The sequence below is a fragment of the Paramormyrops kingsleyae genome, chromosome 7 (assembly GCF_048594095.1).
Source record: "Paramormyrops kingsleyae isolate MSU_618 chromosome 7, PKINGS_0.4, whole genome shotgun sequence".
Lineage (NCBI taxonomy): Eukaryota > Metazoa > Chordata > Actinopteri > Osteoglossiformes > Mormyridae > Paramormyrops > Paramormyrops kingsleyae.
In genome coordinates this window covers 22,979,871-22,999,332 of record NC_132803.1, presented here as the reverse complement: position 1 = coordinate 22,999,332, position 19,462 = coordinate 22,979,871, and the positions used below count along the sequence as shown (strand labels likewise).

The following is a 19,462-nucleotide window of genomic DNA, read 5'->3' as shown; positions in this document are numbered from 1 at the left end:
CCTAAAATAATTCAGTTGCTACCCTTTGGTGCAAAAACCAAGAATGAAAACAACAATGAAGAGAGGAATTTCACTCAGAAAGATGTCAACAAATACAAGAATACAGTGTCAGTGTTAACACCTAGGATATTAATCACATCAGCATGTACAAGTAACCACAGAATTATGATGTTTTAAGGCGATTTTGCCTGTTACATGTTAATTATTTTGGCAGTGCATTGGAAGATTGCAGTTTATGAACATAAATACACTGACTGAGAGTTAACGTTTAGAGTGCCTGATGTATTATTATTTATTTGTGTATCACTGTGCTCTTTCTTGTCTGTTTTTTTCTTAGTGGGGCCAAATCACACACTAAAACACATTTGACTCTGTTTATGCCCTACAACTTTTGAGCCATTGACAAAGATGCTGGGCTGAACTCTCATTGCTTTTTGCAGGATTCTGAATGAAATGTAAGACCGAATCATAGCAGTCAGGTGTTAAAAGGGATTTCAGTAAATCGACTGATTGGTTGGTTGGTTGACTGATTGATTAGTTGATTGGTCGATAGATTGATTGGTAGATCAATGCAATTTTGCATGTACAGCTGCACAGTATATGGAACAACAGGGGCGAATTAATTGTGATTCACATTTAAAATCCTCTCAACACCTTCCACACCTACAGTACTTTTGCATAAAACTCATGTAAACTGGTTATTAGGTGGGCTTGCATCTGAAATTCATTGTAAGAAGAGCTGTTTAATCTGATGGTAATTTTGCATATTCACATGATTTTATATGTCCTCTTCTTTATTCATTATGTCCCTGAAACCAGTTCCGCAGCCTGCAGTGCGCCAGTTTGATTAAGGTGTTGTTCGAGGAAAGTTTAGACAATGTAAAATTTAGACGAAGAAATCTGGAGCCTTGGGACCTATTACTGAGTTGTTCATGTGCTTTTTTCTGTGTTGCACAGCAGATAAAAAAGTGCCACCTGGTCCAATTATTTTGTGCCTATAAATGTTGCTTTTTGCATGTCACCTCACGGGCTGGAGGTAAAGACAGGAGTCGTCACTTACTGGGGAACACCAGCGTTCCTCCTGTCCCCTGCAGACCTGGAGCATCTTAATTACCGCCCTCTTAATGACCCGCTCCCCCACCCCCCATACATGCAGGAGGGCAACAAAAATCAACTTGGATTCAATTATGCTCAGCTTTCCCTACAGTACCTGTGCAAGTTAAGAAGAGCCTGAAAAGAGACAATGTTGTGAAATTGGCAGGTGAGAGGAAAGACTAAACGCTACTGGATTGGAGAATTGGTCCAAAGTCAGTGTCTGTCTTAAATGGATCCTCCAGGGTATGTTACTTCATAAAAATGGTTAGGGTGCCTTGCTGCAGTAATGAGTTTGAATGATGCTCCTTTTTCGTTGCTTTAATCAGCCAAGGCCTTATAAGTCATTTAGCAGTGGAAAAAGCTACCAGTCAATTGTTTGCATTTACAGGATTGCCAACTTCGGTCAGCTGGCTGGAGTGAGATTTTCAAATGCGAGACAAATCTGCAGATACATACACTCACGTTTACATGTATGTTTCATTACCTTGTAAATAGTCTGTAGGGTTTGCAGACTACCCCAATACTGTTGAGGTAGCTAATCTTATGTTTATAATGGAATGATATAGATTTGTCATAAAATTTCTTCTGTCAGGGTCTGAAAGCATGAGTGTCACACCAGATGCATGACAGTTGGCAACCCCGCATCTATATGTATTTCCGCAATAACACTGACAATTTTGTCCAAAATCTGGGTTCATTTTGATTGCGAAACTGTACAACTCGTAGAGGCCCACTCCTGATTAATTAACTGAACATTCTGCAGGGTTAATGGCAAATCAGGGACACTTTCATCTTTTCTGCAGCTGACATCTTAAGTGTGGCAAGCTTCATGCTATGCGATGGAGCCAATGAATCTTAGCTGCTACATAGAAAGAAGCTTCCGGAAGGAAAAAAAACAATCGAGTCAGTTTTGTGGGGACCAATGGTTTGGAAATAACTGTGTGCGTGCGTGTGTGTGTGTGTGTGTGTGCGCGCGCATGTGGATTAGGTATATATTACTTTGTGGGGACCAAATGTCCCCCACCATGACGTAATAAAAACCTATTATTTTGACATTGTGGGGACCCTTTTTAAGGTCCCCACAAAGATCTGAAAATGCGATCAAATAAGTAAAAATGCCAAAAGTCTCATATTTTGTTTGCTTACTTATGTTTAAGGTTAGAGCTGGGTAGGGGTTAAGGTCATCATGGTAGGATTAGAGTTTTCCCCATAGAAGTGAATGGAGAGTCCCAATTACAGACCTGTGTGTGTGTGTGTGTCCATCTCTCACACAATATAGTAACACACCCACTGTGCTGTTTTATAACTGCTGTGCAAATAATATCTAAGCATCATTATCACATAAACTGCTTACCATTTAATGGCATTTTAGCTAAACTGCCATTCGCCTAATTCCTTCCTGATCAATAGCATGACATACGGCATCGGGGGAGGGAGGGCAGACAGATCCCATCCAACCTCCTGTTTCTAACGGCTCCTGACTGTTGCTTGGAAGCCCAGACTGAAGATCGATTAGCTTTTTGGGATCTCCAGTAAATTCTCCAGCTATTAGACCCCAATGAATTGTCTTCGAAGCAAAACATAAATAGAGAACTTCCTTGCGAATACAGAGCTCACGTCCAGGACCTTCAATAATTTACAGGCGAGCAAAAAGCAGGATGAAGCTCCTCTCACAGAGCTAAACCCCATTAGCTGGAGAGCTATACTCTACATATATTTTAAATATTCAGCATTTTGTTTTTCCTTTACAATGCATGGCAAAACAGCATAGCAGAGATCTGAGTTTTCATCAATGCTGCCAATTCAACCACTTATTTTAGTCAAGGTCGTTGGAGCCTGGAGCTGATCCCAGGCAGCACAAGGCTCATGGCTGTGGTACAACCTGGACAGGAGTTCAGTCCTCGGAGAACATGCACAAGTCAAGAGTTTGTACACGCCATGCCGCCTACAAAGGACAGTGTTAGCCTCGCATCACATGACCTGGCCACCTGACCAGAACACAGTAGACACAGTTCTGGTGGGGTTTGACCAGAAAGTGAAGGAAAAGCGGCCAATGAGTGCTCAGCATATATGTGGGATCTCCTTCAGGACGGCTGGAAAAGCATCCCAGGAGGCCACTTCATGAAACTGGTGTAGAGGAGACAGTAGAGTCAGCCAGTCTCTGGGGCAGTTCGGGTTAAGGACCTTGCTCATGGGACCAATGGTGGGATCACTCTGCTGACCACGGGATTTGAACCAGCAACCTTCTGAGTCCCAACAGACAGAGCTCCCCCCCAACATTTTTTTGTTTAATGCCTTTTTGGTCAGTGTATAATCCCATATATGCTGTTTTATAGTTTTGGTGTCTTCATAATTATTCAAAAATGCAGAGAGTGGTACAAATAACCCTATCTATGGGTAGGAGTGTCCAGACTTTTGACTGATACTGTATGCCACATGGTTAGAACATGCACACAGCACCCACACAGAGAACGCCCTGCCCTGGGATATGGAGCAGCTATGCTTACCACCCAGCCACCGCTCTACCCACAGTGGCGTCTAGTAAAACTTTATTTTTGCGCCCATATTGTAAAACATTTAGGCCTTTAAGGCTGTTTCACAGCTAAGTGTTGCAGCAAAGGTAAACACAGGCCACCTAAGGAAAAATGTGGTACCTGTCACATAACAGGAAGGGGGATTAAGGTTTGATTTAAACATAAATTCCATCAGGCGAGAGCGCAGCATAGCCAACCAAGTGACTGTGTGCACAGAATTAAAGCCTGCCACCCCCCCAGCCCCCCTGCTGGTTGCCCCAGGACACTGTAATGTACCCATGCTAGATGAGCACCATCCAGAGAGACACTTTTGCTTGCTTTAGAATATGTCAGATCCATTAAGCAGACAGAGCACCCCTGGAACTGGCAAGGGCCCACGGGTCGGTGGGGGGAGGGCAGCTTCAGCAGGTGCCAGGCATTTAAGGTCACGTTCTGCTTCTCGGGGCCCCGCCTGCACGACACTGATTTATGCACTAGTGCTTTGCACCTCCTATTACCCCATCCCCCCCCCCCCCCAAAGCAAAACAGGCTGCCTGGCTCACTGCCCCCTCCTATCAGAAATCTTCCTGGTCCCGATAGCAGGCCTGGGCCACCTTTCGTACGTTTCTCCAGATTGCAGCGTCCGGTTTTAAAGAAACGGTTTTACTTCGATTTATTTAGCATGAACAGAAATGAGTGAGACCATTTTTGTTGCACCGCAAAGGTAAAGGAAGAAAATAAGCACACGTGACAGGAAATAAATGAGCCCATATTTAGAATTACACCCATCAAGCCTGTTTGTCCGGCAGCATGGAGAAAACAGAACAAATATCTATCTCAGGTATCTTTAAGCTGTTCTGTGTTTTTTCTTCCAAAGCCTTGTAAATCAAAGCACTACCCAGTGATGTCCAACCCAAGCAGGTTCCCGTCTCCAAAACCAGAAAAGGTTGTCAAGTGTAAATATCAGCATCATAAATCGAGATTTCACAAAGAACAGAATGAACAAAGCATGTCTCTAAACAAGACATCTATGGCAATTGCATACAAGCATCACACATGGATGTAGGAAAGTCAGACTGTCCAGCTGAAGGTGAAACTAAGCTGGACAGGAGAACCGTCCAACATTTGGACACATGAATAGCATTCCAGAAAAAACTGCTTTGTGTGTATTATTGTGTGTATATTTTCAGTTTTTTTATAGTTATTTAAATGTAAAAGTCTGGTGCTCAAGTTAATCATAAAATGGATGAGAAGATGTTGCAAGGCTGATACTGACAGAAGTCTGTTCATGAAGAACATTTGTGGCCAATATCCAGGAAGCTGTAAAACTTGTGCAAAATTCATGGTTTGAAAGGTTTTTCAACAGAATATTTAAAAAGAGGTTGGATTCTCTTCTAGTTGGTAAGCTGGTATCCTGATAGTAGACAAGACTGAAGCTGCACGGCTGCACTCCGATCCTGCCGGAGACCTTCATGGACATTTTCCAACAGGGTCCAACCTCTCCAACCTCCGCAGGCGGCAGTGGTGGGGCGAGGGCTTCCCAACGGCCTCCCAGCCATTAGAAACCATGGCTCACTTCACAGGGCAGTGAAATTCAATTTATTTCGATACCTGCTCTAATGAACGAACACGTAAAATTAAACACATTTAGAGGTAAAAAAAGACTCAAATGGTCTTTATACTACCAATGGTATACTTTACAGAATGTTTAACATTATAATGTCTATTTAACATCATTTTTCTTGCGTTGTTTTTTAAAGTAATTTTTTTTCCGTCGTTTTAACGTGCTATTCAGCAGTCACATAATTAAGTGAGGGTGGCACTATAGCTAATATGTAACTATATGAAAAAACGTTATCTTTTTAACTAAAAGGTTGGAGGGTCAAGTCCCAGGGGCTTCCAAGCTGCTGTGATTCCTGAAGAAAAAGCACCCAACATGATAGATGTGTAAGTCCATTTGTATAAAAGCTTCCTGCAAGGGCCTAAATAATGTAGAGGCGTGTCAAATAAGCGGGGCTTTTGGAATTCCCATGCAGATCAGTCACTCAGGAACATTCTCCCTCGGCTACATTCCCTGCCACCCCACGTCATTCCGTCCTTCAAATTCAAGGAGAGTAGTGATGGTTTGACTTATTGGGGGGGGAGGGGGGGGCGGAACCTTGCAAATGCACTTCAGTTTTCCTTACACCGACGTTTGATGCTGCATTTTAAAGTCAATGCACAATAAACAAACAGACAATCAAACAAACAAATAAATTAGAAAATGAATGGACAAACAAATGCATAAAAGTTAGGCGGTCAGCAGTGGTAGTGAGCATCACAGACAAACATAATGTCACTCAGTGGCATTTACACTGGCGCTCGCAAGCCAGGCAGCTACAATGGTGACAGGACACTTGAAGTGGACAAGGATCTGGACATTTATAGCACAGGCAAATTAAATTCCCATGTTGTCGTCCAACAAAATAAGAAGAGGTTAAGAACATGATTGAGGCAATTCGACTGAGGCTTCCGTTGAGGACGGGCGATGCAATCGTCCCACGTAGCCAGAGAGGGGAGGGCTCTTGCTTTTTGGGGCCCCACGCAAAAAAATCACTTAGGGCTCCCAGGTCAGTGGCATTTGTAAATTTTGCTGCACTCTCATCATGCATGCAGACTTCCTATCCCTGACTTTCTTGCTTTTGCAACAAAGACTCTGTAGGCAAACTTGCCAAGCTTGGTGCGATATGCATTACCTGCATCAAGAAAACTGAGAAAAAAATATGAACACACACACACACAGGTTTGTAATTACATCTTTGTGGGGACTCTCCATTCATTTATATGGGGAAAACTCTAATCCCAAATGATGACCTTAACCCCTACCCAACCCTAACCTTAACCACCAATAACCAAACAAAAAATGAGACTTTTGGCATTTTTAGGTTTCTGATTGCATTCACAGATCTTTGTGGGGACCCCAAAACAGGTTTTTATTACATTGTGGGGGACATTTGGTCAGTATGTGTGTGCGTGCGTTTGTACTGGTGTGTGCATGTGCATTTGTGTGTGTATGAGTGTGTATTGGTGTAAGAGTGTCTGTGTCTGTGTGTGTGTGTGTGTGTGTGTGTCCTGTGATCAACTGGCATTCTTCCCACTAACTCACGCCCAGAGTTTCCTGGGATAGAGTCCAGCTTCACCATGATGGTTAGACGGATGGATGAGTGGATGGATTCTGTTATTGTTTGTGTCAGCATTTTCTTCAAAATTTTTGTTCTAAGACACAACTTGCTTTTTTGCCCAAGTAGGCCTACTAGATTTTCAGAAAAAAAAAATAAGGAGCAATATGCACTTTATACAGCCTTGATATATCAACGGCCTCGTATTCTAATGCGGGTATGAAGCACTATTGTCCATGGCTTTAGTGACGCAGTGTCTTACTGTTTCTGCTCACTACATGAAAATTAATGTGGAATCAATTATTTGGTCACCGCGCACATCGCCGAACACAGTGCACGTGCCTGTACATGCCTGGCTATGAGTTGAACAGCAAGATTCAAAAGATTACAAAGATTATTATCTTACCTGTTTAATTTAATTAAAATCCATCAGAATCTTTATTTGCTTTTACATTTCTTTATACAATTTATGTTGCACACATTTTTAAATATATTTTTTTTTCTTTTCTCCCAGCGTAGGCTATATTATCCATTTCATTTCAAATGAAGAGTTTCCTTGGTAAAAGACAGCTTACTTTGCTGTTAAACTGTACAACCCATTCTGCTGAAGGACTCATACCGGCTTAATATTTCGTGATTATGGAGTGACGTATGCATTTTTTCTCGCAGTGACAACAGAAACGTTGGCAGGGTTGGGAGCGAAGCGACGGGAAACATATGGCAAGTTGTTTTAAAATAGACGAGCAGCACTCAAAACTATAATCATTAAGAGGAGACCGCAAGAATATCACACCTGAATATATATCTTTATTTTGAAAGCTGTCGTGATGATCGATGGCACTAGGAGTTGGCAATCGCAATTGAAAGCTTTAAAAGTATATGGATCAAAATATTTCCAATCCCAACTTTGCCCGCGTTCAATCAACCAAACGAAAGACATACTGAACAGTGAAACTATAGCCTGTTGTGTTATATCCGGGTCAGGGGAGTTTCTAGCTATTGAAAAGATCAGGGGCTAAGTCCGGTTTACCTGGGCTTGACTTTTTTGTTTTTAAAGGAAGATTGGCATCGGAGCTAAAATATTCGGGGCTATTTTTAGCCAAGCCCCGAGTATTTTAGCTATGACTGGACCTAAGGATGCCTATGTCTGCTTTACTAAAGTCTTTAGACATGCAGTAGCAGTAGTGCCAGTCATCGTCGGAAGGGTTAAGTCGGTCCAAGGGACACTTACAAAGAAAGTGGTGTCTGAGGACAAAGCTATTGATTAGTTTAACAGCGCTCTGTTATCGCTACAAAATCAAGTTTCTTGGAACCTCCGTCATCATCATTACACTGCGAATTGCAGTAAAAGAATTCTGATTACTCTAATTACACAGAGCAGCACTCCGAGGCGCAAAACAGTCATTTGTACTTAAACATACAGTCTGTTTGGTTTAGGTTGACATAATAGTCATATAATTATCAGCAGCAATGTGTGCGGCTGAAAATTCTAGTAACTGGGTCAAACGCGCATTGCATGTGTTAATTATTTAATCCAGCGACTGGGAAAGTATTTAGTGATTTTAAAAAATATATACAAGGCTTTCATCAGTTAATATCCTACAGTATAATTTGTATTATCTCATAACTCACATTATTATCTCTTAACTACACCTGAATTGATCACATTAATCTGTAATTCTCCACACAAAATATTAACTTCATATAGTAATCAATGAGTTATTTTGCAGGTGCCGTGGAACACGACAGAATCATATGCCAAGAGTAAATGTGTAAGAGATGGGAACGAAACGGAAGAAAAAGCAAAACATTTTTTTTAAATGGCTGGTCCTCTGTCGATGTCAGAATTCTATATTTAACGTTGTGATGGCTGCCCTCTCTGGGTATAATGAATAGTTCTTTCTTGTCACGTCATATTTTATTATATTAAGTAGAATATTGTTCTTTATATTTGTACTAGTCCTTAGTTTTCAAAGTGACCAGCATGTCATCCTACTGCTGGTTCTATGGTGATTTGTTTAACTTATTCCATTGCGTAGTTCACATAACCTCACGAAAAATTAACAGAATCCATCAGATGAACCAAACAGAACCAAAATCGACAGAGCTGAACAATAACTTGAGTCCGGAACCTTAACTGATTTTTGTTGGGTTTTTTTTCTAAAAATGTCGGGCATACGTCTTGTTATATTATTGTAGTGAGTGCATATATAACGAATCTGATGCACATATTGAACGGTTTAAGTATATAAAAGGTGTCATTCATATTAGGATAATAAAAGCATTAGGTAGCAGTGCACGAATTACAAACCAGCCACCAGCTCACAACTTATTAAAAGCATGTTAAAAGCATTATATCCCACATGCATTCATCTACACGAAGACAACAAATTATCAGTCTTATATTAGCCTAAACAATGAATCAATTTGTTAACAGATAATTAGAACATTAGAACAACAACATCAGAACATATAGAAAATATCTCGACTAAAATATCACCATGGTGGCCAAAACAAAGAGCAAACATCGTGCGTCATGTCAGGATAAAGTCCGCTTTTTTATTTGCCTTTAGGTTGTTTCCCTACTGACCACGTGGTTTAAAATGGGTATTTTGCCTGTGCTGCTGTAGAGTTGATTTGCTAAAAAAACTAAATCGATAGGTTTAAATCAATAACGAATTTGTGTCTGTAGCGCAGGACCTTCCGTTAGAAATTACACGACTATTTAAATTTTTTATTGATTTTAACTTACCACTTTAGCTTTAGATCTTTCATTGAATCGATTAAATTGTCATTTAGATGGCGGCGAATTATGTTAAAGACTGTACTTATTCAATGAACAAATGAAAGATGATGAATGTTAAATCACGCGCTATTGCCTTTTTTGCGACTTTAGTTTCAGGTTCAGTTGGATCCTATTACAATATTCTATGAATAGTGTATTCATTCATCACAGAGAATAAGGTATTTATAGAGAATGGGGGTTTTCTTTCATGTCAGTGGCGTTCTGGCGTATACGTTTCATTAATAATTTCAGACTGAAAAACAGAATTCAGGCAGCCAAGTCTAGAACTTGCCAAGACTCAGCTGAATCCGCACCAAGGACAGCGCTCCCCGCCTGCTAGGAATAAAGGTTACCGCGTAATAAAGGCGTTCGGTTTGCTCATGTGCATCGCCTTCTTCTGTTACCTGCTTTGCCCCTATTTGTCATCATAGGTGACGGGTTCGTTTGGGAAAGTTTCAGCATTTTAGTAACTTGTTGCTGCTCCGGGTGAAATGTTTGCCAATAAAGTCCGAATTCTGAAACAACGCGCATTACAAGAAGAGAAATAGCCTATTTTTCTTCGCGACGAGGGGTGACACGGAATATTAGAAGTTTATATCTTTCTAAAATACACATAAATTAAACTGCGAAAATAAGATTTTAAATTCGCAGCTCGTGTAGTTTATACCCACTGCAAAATGCAACTGTTGGACACGGTTTGAGGCAGCATACTGCATAGTTTCTTTTATTCAGTTATTTACGCCAAAAATATCACTCTACTAACAGTCCTGCAGTGTGCTTTTTGAAACCCATATCCGTAAAATTAATAAAGGCTATATATATAGGCTACAAAAGTCCTTAACTTATATGTCTTAAGAGTCATGGCCACTGTCATACTGGACACTACAGGCATACAAGACAAAAGATATTTAGAATATATGGAAACGTCTCCTTACACACAAAGTTCAAAAATTAATTCCGCCTCTACACGCCAGAGCGTGTTAATATGACACAAATCCAGATGTATTAAGCAAAACCAATTCTCTTATGTAAATCCAAAGAATGACCTATTGAAAACTGATAGAAATGTCTATTAAAGAATGTGCGCAGCGCGATCGGGGGCAGGTTTTAAGCTGAAATTCTTTGCGCTGCTAAACCGCTTATCGGCGTCGCCACCGTCTTCTGCGTGCGCGGATATTTCCTCAGGTCTTTACAATTGTTCCTCTCCAGCTGCTCCTTTAAGTAGCGCATCCCGGTCGGCTTGTGGGATGGTTCAGTTTCAAGCTGGAGGAAGGAAGTTGCGCAACCCGGATCAGGCATAGAGATAAAAGCTCAGATTGTGATTGAGAGAGATGGAAAAAGAGATTTAACGACAGTATTAACTTGGAGAGAGCGAATGGGAGGGAGAGCAGACCAAAGGGAGAGAGAGAGGAAAACAGAGAGAGAGAGAGAGGGAGAGAGAGAGATAGAGGGATGGGAGGAGGGAGAGAAGAGGGGAGCGACGGGAGGAAGAATTTCCATGAAGCTTTTTCTATCTGCCCTTGAGCGTGCAGGGCAAATGCGATCTAGTAAAGTGGGCTGACAAGTAGGATATGACAAGAGTCATCGACAAAAAAGTAAACATTTCCACTCATGATAATCTTTAACATTGGAATTTGCTTTCATATGCATCATTCTTTTATCTAGGACACCGTGCCGTACCTCCATTTTCAGCGATAATAAAAAGTACCGAACAGAAGCGTAAAGCAAGGGGAGAAGAGCAGCCCATGCAGAGGAGTTGAGTTGGCTTCTGTTTCGTTTAGCTGGGACGCTGAAGGGAAGGGCTGCGCATATGATGGAATACAACGCGTACCGTATCGGCGCAAACACTCGGTGAGTATTCAGGTGACTGCCGAAACTGATTTCTGCAACATGAATTTGTGCAGGAAAAATACGCCGCAGCGAATAACGAGAGAAGTAAAGTTCCATTTTCTCACAGCTGGATGTACAGTACGGATATATCGACCTGCCGTTTTTAAGATTTGCTTATAAGTTATGCACGTTTTAGCTTTAAAATGTCCAATGTACCGGTGCAATGTATTAACAGATCGCAGACCCGAGAAGTGCGCTAAATTTCCCACGTGGCACTATCATAATGCTCCTGTCATCGCTTTAACACTTCCATAATGAATATAAAGTAATGTCTATTAGCGCTGTGGCAACTGCTCCGCAACACACACCCAAGAGTTTAACAAGCCAGGAAGTCGGTGCCCACAAATCATGCGCACTACGGCCACTGGCAGCTTACTCTATATGATATTAACGCATCGGATCAGGCTTAATGCTCCCGTTAAGAAGAATAATGTCTGTGTTTTTCCGGGAAGTTCTTCATATTCATAAGAATCGCTGCAATTTTAACACTTCTCCTATCAGGATGCATGACGTACTGTACAGTCCCGGTTGTTTAGTAACAGAGAGGCAATTACAATTCAAAATCTGTTGTACCCCACATAACATCAGACCGGGAAGCGACTCCTGAGTTTTATTAATGCTGAGAAAATTGCTTGTGTAACCCCTAAAAACATAAAACACTTAAGTGCTCCTAACTGTGTATTATGCAACATAATAGTCGCTCCCCTCACACAACATGAGAATGAACGATTGAATGGGTGAATAATTATGTGTTGACAAAGCAATAGAAATTACATGTTATGCATTATATATGGGAATATATGAATATTTTATTTTATAGCCATACTGGTGTCTTGATCTACATAAATATAGATTAAAGTAAATAAAAGTTTGCAAACAACGCTGAGCCTCCCTACTCCGAATGCACGCGCAATGCTGATCCATACGCGCAAATTTACTTTGCATAGTTGATTAAATTTCGGTAATAAGGCCTGTCATGCCGTGTTCTAGTGTGTTAAATTTATATTCACTTCTTAGTTGCAAAGCAAACACTATTTGATGTAAAATAAGGCAAAACCGACGGCTGAAACTACTTTGAGCGTATGTTTCTGTCAGCTATGCTATATTTAAATGATTAGACATTACTTTTTCTGGGCTGAAAAGTCACTGACAATGCCTTTTTTCTTTGTTTTGTCAGCTTGCAAGAAAATGACAGAAGTAAACAAATGAAGTAAACGGACGCAACTTATCTGTGGGTCAGCTCGAAAATGTAACTGTCCTGCCAACTGCTACCTGAAACGTTTATTCGCCTGGTCGGGAAGCAAACGTGAAATATTTACAGCTGTCGGCTTTCAGACTCCACCTAGTGCGGCATTGACACGGTAATGGATTCGGTATGTGTGTGCAGCGGAGTTCATTTTCAGAAATAATTCTCCTATCATCTGCTGTGATCAAAGCGCCGGAGACCTCTCTGTAACTCTTACAAAAATTCATGAAAATTGTGTATACAGTATAAATATAAACATATGTGCAGGTTTTTTTTTTTTACATCCAAATTATTTAGGCCTACTCCAATTTCTTTGTAGTATAAACATCTTTTCACCCCTCCAAAATTATTTCCCTATCTGAAATAAAGCAAATATTTTCCTCCGGAAATACCCGGATTTCTCACCATGTGTACCGGCCTGATTTCATGCTGATCGACCCCCCGCCTGCAGTGGCTCAGCTCACAACTTTCTGGATTCTCGGTGTCGGACTGTGTCGTGGCTTCAGTCACTGGCCATGCTCCGACAGGTCGTATTTTTCCTGCGGTTTATTGCATTGACTCTGGGCCAGTACGACATATGTAAGTCCCTGGTGAGCACGGACGACGGCCCAATATGGGAGTTTTACGCCTGCCAACCCAAGCCGATGTCCATGAGGGAATACATGAAAATCAAGGTGGAACCGGCGGGCATTACTTGCGGAAGCCCGCCTGAAAGATTCTGCACGCTGGTAAGTATGGCTTGAGTGAATGTTTTCTATTAATTGTCGCAATTGTTCACTATCATTGTATGTTGTAGCAATGTATTAGCTTTTGTGAATTCTTGAAAATAATAAGAAAATAAATATAATGTGTGCAATTAATGCAATGAAACTCTCACAACAATGAATAAGTCCCACAGATGGGGAGATGTGGCGTTTACGGTCTGATCGGATTGAGGGCTGAGCTGAAAGCCCGGCACGGCTTCGTCTGATCGGGATTTGGCGCAGACTGACATGCGGCTCAGAAATTATGCCAGTGGCCGAATGACGTGGCTTTTTTTTAATCGTACACATAAACATGAGCTATTTTAACGAGGGCAACTGTCTTACTTTTCGTTTTTTTATATGTACGTTAAGCTGATGCTGGTTTGAAGACCGTGGTTTCCGCAAAATTTACGTGAAATTATGAAAGTTGAAACAAAACACAACCATGGTAATAAAAACAGGCGTTAAGCTGTTTATGATGTATTAATGAATAAAAGGTTCTTCAACATAACCTTGGCACTTAGCTGATGACTTTCCATTACACTTAAACCGTACACAACAAATAGCCAGCAAACAGGCCTAGATGTTCAAAGGATGGATGGATGTGGCCCAGAAGGGTTGGTGTGAACTTGGGAAGGTTATTAAGAGTCAATAGTGAAACCCTAGGCAATGAGTTAATTGTATGATAACTGACTTTCTTCCATGCTGAGATAACAAGCTCTGCAACCTGGTTTTATTACCTTTATTTAAAGTTGATAATGAACTTGGGGGTATTCTGTTTACAGCGGATGATGGGGTAGGCTCTGACATCACACAGCATTGTGATGGAGGCAGACAGAAGGCCTGCCAGAATAGGGATTTACTCTGGATGTGTTTAACTGTTCACCAAGCGTAGATAATTACGCAGTGGGGAAAGCGACCATGCAGTGAAGAAGCAGTTTGTTAGGCTGCACCAGAAACAATAGGTGCAGCAGATAGAATAGCATAGTGTTTCAGGACTTGGCCTCGTGTGATCAAAAGTTTGCTGGGTCTAGTCCCTGTATTTCTATGGTGGATTTAATCCGAAGAGTTTCAGATAAAATATTAATATTCACCTATGTTACATATAGTGGGTAAACTCGTCACCAACGTAAGTCAGTTCCGATAAAAGCAAATGAATTATTTAGAAAGAAGCAGGCCTTCGTCTCCCTTTTAGCTCAGGTAAATTCAAAGGGTGCTTTATGTTTGTTTATTATAAAAAGCAAAAAAGAAATGCTGATATTTGTAAAAAGCCTTGTGTACGAAAAATACAGCAAATGCTAAACTGACTCCTGGCCTTCTTATAGCTTGGCCTGGAAAGTTCTACAAGTATTCTCAAATAAAGTATTCACACGACACTAGTGACGGCGTTTGCACGTTAAGATTTTTAAAAAGTTGGAATGGTTGAAAGCAGTGTGCAGCAGTCTGACCATGTGCAGAGGGGAACCTAAAAGGGGAGGGGGGGAACCATTTAAGCTGCTGACGAAGAGTGAACCATCAGACAAACGTTTGGACAGCCCTGGCTGACACACTAACCCTCCTACTCGCGTGTCCTAATTAGTGCCTCCTTTGTGCGGGTTTGTACGTAAAAATACTTTCAACAACACCCTTACTGCAATTAATATTGCTATTCATTATTATGATTTCAATGCATTGTCTTAAAAGGTTTATAACCATCCCCATTTTTTGTGCTTACGTTAAGTTTATTACCATGTTTAATTTCTAGATTGAGGTCTTTTTCCGCGACAGGCCCCTGTCCTGTATTACAGCTGCCCTTTTTGTGGGAGAAACACTCCATGCCTCATCAATGATTCAGAGCCAGACTGAGCTCCTCTTTGCCCACTCTGGGGAAAGGGTGGCATTTTTATATTTTATTTAATTTTTTTCCCGTGCCGCACTTTCTGTTTTGCCGCGGACGTTTTCCTCCGCTGCTGCAGTCGGGAGCGCGCCGAGCACCAGCTATCGACGGGGGAGGGGAGGGAAGATCACAGCTTTGCTAAGCAAAAAAAAAAAAGTGTGAGAGAGAGAGAGAGATAAAACGGACCGCCTCGATGCGCGCTCGGCGCATGCACGGGACGATGGCCGGCGCGCCGCCGTTTGCACCTCTGTCAGTCGGCTCGTGAGAATGGGGAAGGACCCTCCCCGCGAGCATCTCGTGACGAGGGGGGTGTGTGAGGACCTCTCCGTGCTCCACTGTGGAGCTGGCCGTGTGAAACAGGCAAAAAAAAAAAACAAATGGGGAAAAAACAGCCTGTACTATAAATAGCCAGGAGAGTAACGGCGCAGTGGAAGACTGGCACATGTGAAGGGAAGAGCAGCTGGTAATTATCTGTGGGTTTCATTTGTAGGCTATCTGATAGTTAAGTACACCAAGCCCACTCACAAATGGTTTTTGAGACTCAGAAATGAGAGCTAATATTTTTCCGTCCTTAAATCAGAGATGTTCAATTGAGGCACTGGATATAAGTTTTCTAGTTATTTGTAATTTGCTGGCAGCAATTGATAGATGAACAGGTCAGTTGATTTAGGTACTTAAACACTCCAGTGCAGTGAAAGCTGACTCACACTGGGCCCTGGATGGGAATCGAGGTGCTCTTCCCTTTCTCGTCGTTGGTGACATCACGGAACATTAGTGATGTATAAAATGTTGGCCATGAGATTTCAGTGTACTCTTTCCTACTCCCGTCCCCACGTTGTGCCTTGTATGGCTTTGCCCATAGTCATTAATCACCGTCTGTTTTTGCGGGTTGCTGCTCGTGGGAGACCCTTCACATGCTCGCCGTCGAGCCTGTATCGCGGCCCTGCTCCTCGAAAGCAGCGCAGTGCCTTTCTGGCCTGAATCGATTCATGCACTAATAACACAAATCAACAAAATTTATGTGAATCGTCACATTTTAATATTTTAAACATTAATACACTGGCGATAAATTGTAATTCTAAGTAACTTTTTAATTATAATAGAATCAATTTGACAGATAGCACTCTAATTTAAATTAGTTCATTATTAAAGCCCCAGGGTTCGGATCTTGTATTATCGTATTGCATGCCTAATGCCATTTGTATGTAGTGCCGTTTTTAAGTGTAACTGTATTCCTGGAGTCTCCATTCATAAGTAGGCTTAGCTATTGTGTTGAAATAGGTCTGTTGATTTAGTCACAGTCGGCTCTTCAGGCCTTGGCTCGCTGAGCCAATCAGACGCTGCACCTCCTGAAGCCCCGCCCCCGCCCCACTCATTTGCTCTCCAGCGAAGCCGGGATGCTGTTTCACGCTGAATTTGTTCGGCATCAGCTGCTGTGTCACCGGGTCTCCCCAAGGGGGGGGGGGGCTTCCTTTACTGTAATTAACAGAGCGGGGGCCGCAGCGGGAGCTGGCTCACTAGGGCAACGCGGGCGCGAACCCCCCCAGGCCCCGGGACAGGACACTCGCTCCCAGTGCCCTGCCCCACTACGGCAGTCTCTCTCTCCTGCTCTTTCAGGTCTGCACATGCTGACGCCCTTCAGGGGGAACCATAACTGTCCAGTATAAAGAGGCAGCAGAAACCGCAACATGCTTTAAGTCTGGGGCACTGCTAGAGATTTTGGGACATTTCATATTGGGCCCCCAACCCAACCAATCAAATTATGTTCAAAATTTTTTGGGCCCCTGTCGCTAAGAGGCCCTTGGAACCCCACCCCCCCAACTTTACAGTATCCCTGCTTTATATTATCACACACTCTCTACCTTTGTGAAGCCCGGTACTCTCACTGATGCTGTGTACGTGGTCATCTGTTGGTTCCTGGCAGGAATCTTTGCATCATCCCTATTGACTTGAACTTGAGATGAAAGAATTCACTGACAAAAAAAAGATGGATATTGAAAAATAAGCAGGCAGACGCCGGAGTACGTCAGCGGTACTTCGGTCAGGTACAGGCTGACCTTATGACACTGAAGGTTTTCGCTGGTGCCAGGCGAGCCCCCCCCCCATTTCCTCTCTGACCGCTTCTTACACAGAGTGGACGGTATCAGTTTCCCCGCCCAGCCTGGCTGCTCCGGGCTCGACGTCGTTGAGGCTGGGAGTCCATTACGAGGGCCTCTCTGCCGCCCCCCTTACTGCCCCCCCCCCCCCCCCGCAGTGATCCCGGCCTGCCCTCTCGTCTGTCCACTCCACAGAAGCCGGCACACGAGCCTCTCTCGTGTTTCCAAATAACTATCTGCGCTCGCCTCAGGACGAGAGCTTCAATTAAGATGTGAATGGACACTGGTCCACTGTTTTGTTGCTGCAGCACTTGTGCTGGTACTGTGCCCACAAAGGGCTCTCAGACACGCTCTGTCCCCCCCACCCCCCTCTAGGAGAGAGTGCCCATCCAGTCCATTTATGTTCTCGTGATGACTGGACAGCCATGAAAGTACACAGTAAGGCTATTGCCTTTTTAAGACAGCAGCCATGTCAGAAAATGTGTTTCATGCAGCGAAATGCTAATTGAGCATGCGTCAAGAGGACCAGGGGAAAAGATCTGTGCCTTAAGATTCAGCGAGTCCACGCCGGGAACTGTGACAGCAATGATGTGATGGAAAAAAAGGGAAAATGTGTGGGAATGGTAATTTAAGCACTGGTTGTGAATGGTGCGGGCGAGTGACTAAGCAAATGCATTAGACACAGGGTCAATTTGCTGAACGTACGGTTAATTATGGTGTTTATACTTTTATGCCGTTATGGACCATTAGAGCTTTGAGGAGACGGCTATAAAGGCTCTCATAACGCTGCACTAAAACCTGCCTGCCCATCCCCCCCTTTTAAAGGGATTAAACATGGTGTCCGGGTTACAGGCCGCCTGGTAACCAAAAACTGCAGCACTAAGTCATAATGGATGCAGTAATGCACTCTGGTTAATGCAGTGTGGCAGTAGCTTGTCCGTCCGGGCCGGGGGTCCTCACCCTGTCCGGGGTCTCCTCCGCTGAGGATGGCTGGTGACCTTACAGCATCGCGTCACACTTGATTTGGACCATACATGCTGGTCTGATATGGAGAAACACAGAATAGCAGCGTCTGTGATGAATGCTGGTGTTACATATGTTTTGCACTTTGCCGAAGACGTTTTCTACAGTCACAGAAGTACAAGTATTTGCGAGTTACTTGGAGCGAACCAGGGATGTTCTGCCAGCTGTTTGGGGCGGCTTAGCGCTGGGTGTTGTTTAGCGGCGTCTGCGTGCGGCCTGGAGTTCTTCGCACAGGGGAGACGCGACGAGCCGCGGGTAGGTTGGGAATCTCTACCCAGCACAGATAATTGCCGAATGGGCTTTTGTGTCCCAGACCTGGCTGGCACAGCGTCGACTCCCGGGAGCTCGCATGCTACGTACCGCTACAGAATTTGGGCCAAGTGAGGGGGGGGGGGGGTGACGGGGTCCTGCTGGCCCCGTCGTGCGCACCGAGGGGAGGACTGCAGCATTCTGGGAAGTCACCCTAAGGGTTCACGATGGTGCGAAGGCGGGGCCAGGCATTGGTCAGTAATGCTCCAGTGTCACTGAAGCGGGGGGGGGGGGGACTTATTTAACCAAGAGCTGCAGCATTTACAAGTGAAAGGTGGGTAGGGATAGGTAGGTCAGGGAGCCTGCTGCAGTTTTTTTTTTTTACTAGATTATGCAGAATCCCCTCCCCCCACCCCGCAGCAGTAAATGGGCAGGATCAGTCTACAAATGCCTTGCCCTTTTTTTAGGAGACATATGGCAACTTATTTTTATGGTTTCATTAATGAAAGCTGCCCTTTTTGAAGCGCGTGACGGCGGACTGACTATGCCTGGCGCTCCACGTGCTGCGAGGGGCACCCTGTGCACAGCACTGGCAGGGGATTATCCGTGCTGGCTGCACCTCGGCTGGGGTTCAGTGCCGTAATGCTGGTCAGCTGTGCTGGTGACTGGTGGCTGAAGCGAGTCACCACTAACTGTACAGGGTTGAGTCGAGGGAAGGGTATGGGGTATGGGGTTCAAGTCCCAGGTAACATACGTAAATCATAACCCATCCCTGGACTGTAAATCGA

General features: G+C 43.3%; 1 protein-coding gene across 1 annotated transcript in view; it reads left to right on the top strand.

Moving 5' to 3' along the window:
• Nucleotides 1-10,717: 10,717 nt before the first annotated feature.
• Nucleotides 10,718-19,462, top strand: part of ntng2b (netrin g2b) — a 56,296-nt gene continuing 47,551 nt past the window's right edge. The window contains exons 1-2 of the mRNA XM_023807922.2: nt 10,718-11,402; nt 12,619-13,415. Coding sequence (XP_023663690.1) covers nt 13,203-13,415 — 213 coding nt within the window. The 5' untranslated portion in view covers nt 10,718-11,402; nt 12,619-13,202. The remainder of the gene's footprint in view (nt 11,403-12,618; nt 13,416-19,462) is intronic.